We start from the raw sequence: 9,880 nt of genomic DNA, 5'->3' as shown, positions 1-9,880 counted from the left end.
AACACGGAAGTCTCTCACCCTTTGACAGATGGCAGCACTGTACTATTTCACCTGCTTTTGTAATTTCCCGTGATCCCACAAAAAAATTGCCTAGGTCTCAAATATCAAATCCTACACTGAATGTAACTTTCACGAGCGTAATGTTAAATTTCGATTTTAAAAAAATAAAAAAAAAAAAAAACATATATTTTAAGAGAAAAATTAACGGGTAAACACATATTTTTATGGTTACGTTAGAGTTACGAATATAAATTTATTTTACGGTCAGCGACGGAAGCACATTTTACTGGTCACTCTCCGTAATCTAGTGATGAAATGTTTAGTGTGGAAGAAAAGCAGCATAGGGAAGAAACTTTTCTTTCCTCTGTGGAAAACAAAATCAATGCTCCGCGACCATCAGACATTTGGATTCGCTGCTTAGCAACCTGTAAATGATTCTTGTAAAAAACTTCTTACATTTCGCAAACAAGTGTTCCCTTTTAAAATTTTCAATATTGTTAATTAACTTTAACATCATTCTTTAGAACTATGATGATTTCTCTGATGAAGAAGGCATCCCTAATCTAGAAAATTTGGAAGAAAAGAAGAAGACTACAATCAGCAATGTTTTAGTTAGTGCCATGATTTTCTTCGCTATCGTGTTCATGCTAGTAGTACCTCTGATAAACTGTTTAGATCGGTTCTGTACAGATTTCACCATAAACATGCGTATGATTGGATACATCTTAACTTGCCGTGATCCAAGTAAGAGTTTATTCTTAAAATAATTTTGTCTTAATGCCTCTTTTAATTCTGTAAATGGACTTTGAATACGACTATGAAAAACATGCTGTAACACGCGATTCACTCATGTTTTGGTGAAGTAAATAAGACATTTTTTCATTTCTATCAAGCTCATCCTGTAAAATCCTCCAAATATTTTCAGTAAGTTAAAGCAGAAATAACTCTGTCTTGTATTTATCCTTACAGACTTTTTGATCGCTATTTGAGCACACTTTAAAGAACATATGAATTTTATCATAACGAGGAATTTTGTTTATTAATTTTAATATGATAGTAAAAATTTAAAAGCGTTTAAAATTGGAGTTAAATTGATTTTTGATATCATAATTAATATTTTAAATTGTTTAAATGAATATCATCTCCACTGGAAAATTCCATGATACGAAATGAAGTATAATTTATGATTGAAATGTTATTTCAACGAGCAATAAAATTCTATTCACAAATTGCTAGCGTTGTTTTATTAATCAACGTTGTCAGAATAAAAATTTTAATCCCGAGTACAAATAGTTATATTAACAATATTTTTTTCTTAAGTATTCAAAAACTCCATAATGAGCTTCATGAAGCTTGATCTCATGTATTCTAAGACACAAAAGCTTCAAAATGGTAGTAAAAGGCATCAAAATGAAATTAATAGTTAAGATAAAGTACAGTATATTTTTTCGCCATAGAATTCAAAAACAAAATATTAAGTGAGCGAAAAGGGTTGAAGATGTTGAGGGTTGTAGATTGAAAAGAGGCAATTGATGTAATGTAATGATTGATGTAATGATGATTGTTAATTGATGAGGATGATTGATGATTTCAATGATTGATGATTTAATGATATTAATAATTGATGATTTAATGATATTAATAATTGATGATTTAATAATATTAATAATTGATTATTGATGATTTAATGATTTTAATAATTGATGATTGATGATTTAATGATATTAATAATTGATGATTGATGATTTAATGATATTAATAATTGATGATTTAATTGATGATTAATGATGATGTAATGCTTGTTATTCTACTGATTAATGATTGATGTAAATTGAATACTGATAAGGGAAAAGTGATCACCGAAACTGATGACTTTATTTAAAAATAGTGCAAACAAAAAATAATATTGTCTTACACTAGAAAGTATTTACAACAAAGTGATGCCTGCGATAAAAGCACAATACAACACTCAGCTGTCATTATGAAGGGTTGAGGTTTTATCTCCAGCGGTTCAGATCGATTGTTCTTGAGCTTTTCAGGGAAATAAAGATGTGATATTGATCACATCTTTCCCATCATGCAATTGGTGTCAAAATTGTGAAGCTTTTAGATCCAGAATAAATTTTTTACCATCAATTGATATTTTAAATGGGAGCTGAATTATATTTCCTCTTCTGAATTACTTCATTAATCAATAAACGAAAAACGTATATTAAGTTCCAAAACTATGGAAGGAACGAACGTATTTAAACAGGTGAATTTTCATGTAGAAAAACAAATCATGCAATGAAAGCCCAAATAATCTTTATTTATAAAATAAAATAGGCTTTCTGATTAAATTAAGTCTAAGTTTCTGGTTTATATATTTTCGGTGCCTTGACAATCATTAACTGTGTTATGTATATGCATAAATATATCCCTAATTGCGTTTTACTTCAAAAAACTATACATGTTCCTAGTATAAGATTGAAAACGAGATAGGATTAAAGAAATCACTGGTAGTTCTATGGAAACTGACATCAACTGTTTAGATCGATCGTTTTCGAAATTCTGACTGCACCACCCTAATGGCATAAGTCTTACCCTTCAGCATGCATTACTTTCTTGGCCCCGCAAAGCCTGTTACTGGAGTCCTTTTAATTATTTGTCAAACGAAACTTTATGTAAATTCCGTAGAAACCGTTATATAAATTCCGTTTTCAGTGTTATCTAGTATACATGTAGATTTATCTTTTTTTATAGAATATGTTTTGGTGAAGAAATGGTGTGAAAAACGCAATTTATCAGTAATTACATACAAAGAATACAGAAAATTAATGAAACAAAGCAGAAGAAAAGAAACCTCAAGTAATGAAAGCAAGAGCAGCTTCTCTAATATTTTGGACTCAGACACAAGTCTTTCAATGGAGGAAAGTTATTTAACTCAAACAGAAGATTAATTATAAAAGCATTTCAGACAATTGAGTGGTTAAGTGAACTGAAAAGTATAATATATTGAGCACATGAGCTATAAAATTAAGCGTGTTTAATTTCCGTTACAAAATGCGATTTACAAATAAACTTTGAAATTTCATTTAAATAAAATTTAGTTTTTTTACTATATAATTTTCGTAGTTTTATACCGTTTCTTACTATAAACTCATTACTTCATTATACAAGATTAAATCGGATCTTTACTTCACTGTACAGTAGAAGATGTATGTAAGTCGATTTTATAAATCTCAATTCTCCGTAAGCCACATTAGCTTGATGTAAGCAATGCAATTTGCAGTGAAGAAATTTCCATGACTAAGCAAGAACTATAAACTTTTCTACTTTATTTGTTTAAATATTTCCTAAAAGATTAAAATTTCAAAAGCTTATTCAAATTTGAAATCCAAAATTGATTCGTTTGTTTGTTCCTAACTCTAATGCTGGAGAAAATTTAAATATTTTTTTTTGTGAATTATTAATACGTATGCGAATATTTTGTGTTTTTAAGTATTTGTATTATAAAATTATTTTAAATCATATTAAGTTTGATCTGTTTCAGACAATTGTCTTATGTAGTTGTTAAGTAAAATGATCTATGTAACATAAAATTATATGAGGCGCAAGGCCCCGGCTTTCTTGGTTTGCGCTATTGAAAAACCTCCTACTGTATTACGGTTGGAGGTACCAATTTTGTGGTTCAATTAAAAACCAATTTTTCTGAAAATGTAACTAAAAAATTGTATCTGGAAACAATTTTACAAGCTATTGCAATTTTTGATTAATTATATAATAGTGGAATCTAAATTACTCCAAAATAATTTGTTTTGTTCTTGAATAATTTTTTATTTTAACATTAATAAAGCTGTAGAAATCAATTTTTTTTTAAAAATAGCTTATTTTTAATACGAATTTAGATTCGCTAAATTTTAAATTTAATGTGCAAATGTGTTTTTAAATTGGCACAACAATTTTTATAATTACTTTATTTTAAAATAAATTCAGAATTTGTATATTATATATTTTTATATTATATATAAAATGAAGTTGGAAAAATATTTCTTAGTAAATATGAAAAAGCATATAAGAAAGATAAATAAGAAATGCAAATAATGTAATTTGCAAAAAAAATATATGTAAATAAGTAAATAGAGCTGATTTTGAAACCAAAAATGCATAAAAAACTTTTAAAATAAACTAAAACTTGCACTACGCGAAACAAAATTACTTTTTGCATTATCATGTTAATCATATCGTAAACAACAGTTGACCAGCATACATGTGTGCTGTCTATACGTGTGTGCATGGGATAATGGCAATGTACTTGGAAAAATGTTTTACAATTAACATTTCTGCTATGAAATAACATTTCTGTTATGATTAGAAGATGTATAAATTTTAAACACATTTTGAATAATCTAAGCTTATCGCGACGTCTCTATTTTCACAGGAATTTTATTACAGATAAGGATGTGTTATTTAGGAAATACAACATTTTGGATTTCTATGAAATACCTTTCAAACATTTTAAGTTAGTTGCACAGATATATTTTTAATTGCTAACTGCTTCAGTAACACAAAGAGCACAAAAAAGATTCTTTCCTCAAAAAAATGCCACCCATTCACTGACCGCTACTGGTGATACTGACCAACTGAAAACCATGCCTTAACGATCAGTCCTTTGCTGCACACTACTGCTTGCATGAATGTAAACAACAAAACTCAAATAAGTATTTCGGTAGAACAGCTTAACGAGGACCAATACCTAACAATCTCCGTCACAGTCAGATCAAAGTGGTCAACCACCCACTCACGGAACACTGCCGGTAATGCTGATCAACTGATAACCATGCCTTAACGATCAGTGCTTTGCGGGACACTACTATTTGTATGAATGTAAACAACCAAACACAAATAAGTACTTCTAAAATAAGCGTTCAATATTTGCGTTGTAAAATGACTTGACTAACAATTTTAATAAAGATTCATTAAGGTTTCATTCATTAAGGTTTCATTCTTTATTTTATCAAACATATGATGTACTGTGATACAAATAAGATGAAATTACATTCTTCGACTAACATGCTGTTCCTTGCATGGGATCGTTAGAACGTGATACAACATGATAAACTCTGAGCATTTTTTTCACCAAAAGTCCGAACTCCTCCATATCAACGGTTGTATCATCCGGCATTCCACTTATAGGAGATGATACAATCTTGTATGCATTAAAATCTGGCACATACACGTGAATTTCGTCACTATTGTCCTATAAAAAATTGAGAATGATATTATAATATTTTTTAACTTAGTACACAATAAATAAAATCTGCATCAGAACAATAAATAAAATATATCGCAATTAGAAGCCGTAAGGTTAATGTAAATCCCAAGTTTAAACACGTATTACACGTATTTACACATAGACGCAGAGTTTTAATTAAACATTTTTTTCATTATTTTGTATTTATTTAGGTCAAAATAAGAGAAAAATATTATATTAAGCATTTCAATAATTTATGGTTATTAAATACAGTATGAGACAGCAGTGTTTTTTTCTGCGTTAAAGGTAAAACATTCCAAAAACTTGCTTACAATAATTTTTCAAATTTACATTTATTTGCAGTTCTTTAGAAATAAGAGAAAAGTTATACATGATTACAATTTCTTCAATTTAAAAAATCCTTTATTAATGAATATTTGAATATGAAGGGAAAAAACTACTCTTTTTGGATTTAATATTTTAATACAAATTATAATATCGATAATCTAATAAATATTTTAGTGACTATTAGATTGTTTTTATAATTAAAAAATACAAAATATATTTTTACTTGAAATTAGGGAATTTGAAAAGATATAAAAAAGAGTCACTGGGAGACAGAGGGACTGACATTCCACTGCATCAAAGGGTTACATATTTTTCTTTCAAAACGTTTATTTATTACATTATGAATATAAAATCATAATTTTTTTAATAGAATTTCTTATTATGGTAGATGCAGTTAGTATTTCAAGATTATTATTAACCTAAAAAGATGCTAATTTTATGAACCTTGGATGGGTATTAAATAAAAGGACTTAAACTGACAGAATGAGTTAACCAGATATTGATAAGCATTTTATTTTGTATATGCTATAAATAGTCGAACTTCGAATTTTTAAAGTAAGTGCAAATAAGACTATAAGTGGCCTTCGACAATCAAAAGAATCACGGAATCACTTCTCCTTAAGGAAGCTTCAAAAAAATCCAATTAAGAGTAACAATCTGATTTAGGAAAATATTTTCTACCGTAAAGTGAAACTTATTGTTTACTTACAGTATTCTCACAAACGAATACAGCATTCACATCAATGCCACCCAAAGCATAACTTGCAGAATGTAATTCAGTGAGTGTCTTGCAAATAGCAGTCGCAATTTTGAGTAGATGGCGTGGTCTCAATCCAGGAACAGTCCTCAAATATTGAAGAAGACTCACATAGCCATAGGGTGGTTTAAATGGTCTAGAATCAAGTGTATCATGTCGCAGCATCATTCGCTTGCTTTTGTCTGGGTCTGGAAGGATATTTTGAAGGGAAAAAAAAGATTATCCGTATCTATAGTTGCAAAAATTGAATAACATTAAATACTACAGTAGGACTTATATTTAATAAGGAACTCGAGAAATAAGAAAATGCTTGCTAAATACGGTCTCTTCGCCAAATACGAAATCTAAGTTATTGCCAAAATAATTAATCATAAAAAAATCAATTTATACGAATTTATTTTAGATAATATTAATAATAAGAGAAAACTAATTTAACTAGCAATCATTAATTTTCGATGAAAAGCACGCAATGCACACAGAGAGAAAAATTCTAGTACAATTTCTATACGGCATGGTAATGACATTTCTAAGAAAAAAAACATATCTCTGGTTAATAAAACAAAAATAACGTATTTAAACCATTCAATCGGTAAATTCCCCACATATATATATATATATATATATATATATATATATATATATATATATATATATATATATATATATATATATATATATATATATATATATATATATATATATATATATATATATATATATATATATATATATATATATATATATATATATATTTATATATATATATATTAACGGAATACCAGAAATACCGGAATACTCCGAATTGTAGTTCGTACTACCACGCATTTAGTAAAAAGTACCTATCTGAAAATTAAATTTTACCGAATAAATGGTTTCAATATCATGTTCTATTTTCCATGCTGTAATACTTTTTCTCTCAAAATGCGAGAATGGTGTAAAATTGCACCCTTAAACACTACACTCCATTGCAGTTTAAACATGATACCAAACAAAAGACTTATAACATTGTTCCAAACTGTTTCTTCGAATTTGCGATATTTCATTAAATCCAGAATATCGTTAAATGCAGGACCACTATAAAAGAAAACTACAGTAACAAACAATAACTTATTAACCTCATTAGATTTTATTTTTAATTATTTCTGGTATGAAAAGCAGATTCGGTGTTTTAATTAAACAACCACAATTTTTAAAAAGTTTTTAAATGCTTGCTGCTGTTCGATTAAATGAGTTAAATGCACCAGCAAAAACATTAATGATTTCATAATACTAAAAAAGAAGTTTTCAATACTCAACTTACTCGGTCTAGAATTTGTGAGTTTACTGACGTATGAACTTCTTAAATCTTTTTTGGTTAGTCCAAACCTTGATAAAAGTCTAGTATGAAAATGCAAAGATGAAATAGTGTATATTAATGGGTTTGTTGCTGAATTCAATGGTAAAACAAAAATAGCTGTCCATGAGTATGCTTCCCCTGTAATTATTTGGTAACATTACAATTAAAAAATATTAAATAGTACAATGCAAAGAAATAGTGAAATTTTCAGTTTGCTCTGTAGATAGCAAATCGTTGAAAAACCTGCTATAAAGAGTAAAATATAAATAATTTTTAAGCAAAAATATAACTGGAAACTAAAATTAAAAAGAAGAATAAATAACTAAAAAATTGAAGAAAAAAAAGGATTCTTTCAACAGTATGTTTAGCGCATACTTTCTATACTTACCAGTTACATTTACTCCAGACATTGCCAATAAGCCCATAACAATGATTGGTATCCAACACGCTGAATTGGTCAAGACAATAAGCGCCATTTGTCTTCCTATTTTGCTCTCTCTAGAATGACGAGACATAAGACGGCTCATATTTTTATAAGATTTCTTGATGGTATAATACATGTATAAATAAGAAGCAACGATTATGATGAAAGCAATAGTGTTCATACAAAAGAAAATTGCTACCGAGTACTCCCATCCAGCGGGTCTATGGTTCGTAATATGCAACGCCAAGCATACACCAGATCGGGCATAGAATCTACCTTGGAAGTATGGCTCAACAACTAGGGGTATGGCTGCCATGATGACGGCTGCAACCCATGATGAAGCGATGAGTTTGTAAGTGAATTGTGAACTGAATCGTTTCTGAGAAAGTGGAAAGCAGAGGCACAAAAGTCTGTCTATCGTGATGAAAGCCAAAGTCAGTACAGACACTTCGTTGGATACAGTAGAGAGGAAGCCACAAATCTTACAAAGTGTACTACGCTTCCATTTGTCAGAGTTTTCGATGTAAATACTTCGGTAATGAACATCTACGCTGGCGATGATGATGAGATAAAAACCCATCAGCAAGTCCGCAAAGCCTAAGCTTAGAATGAGAGAGGAGCTGATCCTGTTACCATCATTGGTTTTGAATCGCCAGACAATGACAAATAGATTGCCCAAAAGGGCGATGGTACCGAGAACCCAGAGGAATGCTCTCTGAACTTGACTGCTCATCAGATCCTCGCAAGAAGATATCTCATCAGGAGGAGGTAGACAAGCGTGAAGTTGTACAACTTTCGAGGCTTTGCAGCAAAAAGTATAACTATCACTGTACCTGAACGAAAAATAAAAGAATATTGTTAGTATGAATAATATGCAATAGTTAATAACTACGTATTATTAAATTATAAAATTCAAAGTAGTAAATTTGAAGAAAAAGAAGTTTTTGGCATGAAATTATATCAAATTGAATAACTATTTAAATGTACATAATTTTTAAGATAATGAATTTTATTCTTATATATATATATATATATATATATATATATATATATATATATATATATACCATATATATATATATATATATATATATATATATATATATATATATATATATATATATATATATATATATATATATATATATATATATATATATATATATATATATATATATATATATATATATATATATATATATATATATACTCACGTTATATTTTAGAAATAGTCAGCAAATTAAAATACAAATAATTTAAAGAAATATTTTTTTGTAGATTATATTCATTGCTAAAAACTTTAAACAGTGAAAATGTAAGGTAATTTTTGAATATATTTTGAAAAAAAGAACTCCGCACTTTCTTAAATGGAAATGGATCCCAATCGATTTCGCTGAAATTTGAATAAGTTGCAGTTGAAATCCTTCGGATTAAAAGTTCTCATTGCCCGATGTTAAAAAATGAACAGATTTCAGAATGAACAGGTACGGTGCTTTGAAAACTGATCAGGTTGCTTTGATCGACTAATTAGAAATTGCTCTTAAAATGGAAGTCTGACACATTTTATCTCCAAACCAGTTGAAATTTTCGTGATCAAAAGAATTTCAACAACAACATATCAAATTTTCAACCAAATCGATTGGAATATAATTCCCATATAAAATGCACGGGGTCCTTTCTTGTTAGTTTTGATAGTTTAATGAGATTTTATTTAACTTGTTGCCTTGTTCAGAGATAAAAGAGGAATATATTAAAAAGAAAAATATTTAGAGAAGATAACCT

The 9,880-nt window shown here is 28.5% G+C and overlaps 1 protein-coding gene across 2 annotated transcripts in view; it reads right to left on the bottom strand.

The window, feature by feature from the left end:
• Nucleotides 1–4,964: 4,964 nt before the first annotated feature.
• LOC107439925 (uncharacterized) overlaps nucleotides 4,965–9,880 on the bottom strand; it is a 72,041-nt gene continuing 67,125 nt past the window's right edge. For both annotated transcript variants that reach the window (XM_071180001.2, XM_087161868.1), the window contains exons 40-43: nucleotides 8,063–8,931; nucleotides 7,639–7,812; nucleotides 6,291–6,526; nucleotides 4,965–5,239 (exon numbers count right to left, since the gene is read on the bottom strand). In XM_071180001.2, the coding sequence (XP_071036102.2) occupies nucleotides 5,048–5,239; nucleotides 6,291–6,526; nucleotides 7,639–7,812; nucleotides 8,063–8,931 (1,471 nt within the window). In that variant the 3' untranslated portion in view covers nucleotides 4,965–5,047. The remainder of the gene's footprint in view (nucleotides 5,240–6,290; nucleotides 6,527–7,638; nucleotides 7,813–8,062; nucleotides 8,932–9,880) is intronic.

This window comes from Parasteatoda tepidariorum, chromosome 1, assembly GCF_982258835.1.
Source record: "Parasteatoda tepidariorum strain Cologne lab strain chromosome 1, Ptep-v5.0, whole genome shotgun sequence".
NCBI classification, from domain to species: Eukaryota; Metazoa; Arthropoda; class Arachnida; order Araneae; family Theridiidae; genus Parasteatoda; species Parasteatoda tepidariorum.
The sequence above is the reverse complement of the archived record's forward strand: the minus strand, read 5'-3'. Positions and strand labels throughout refer to the sequence as shown.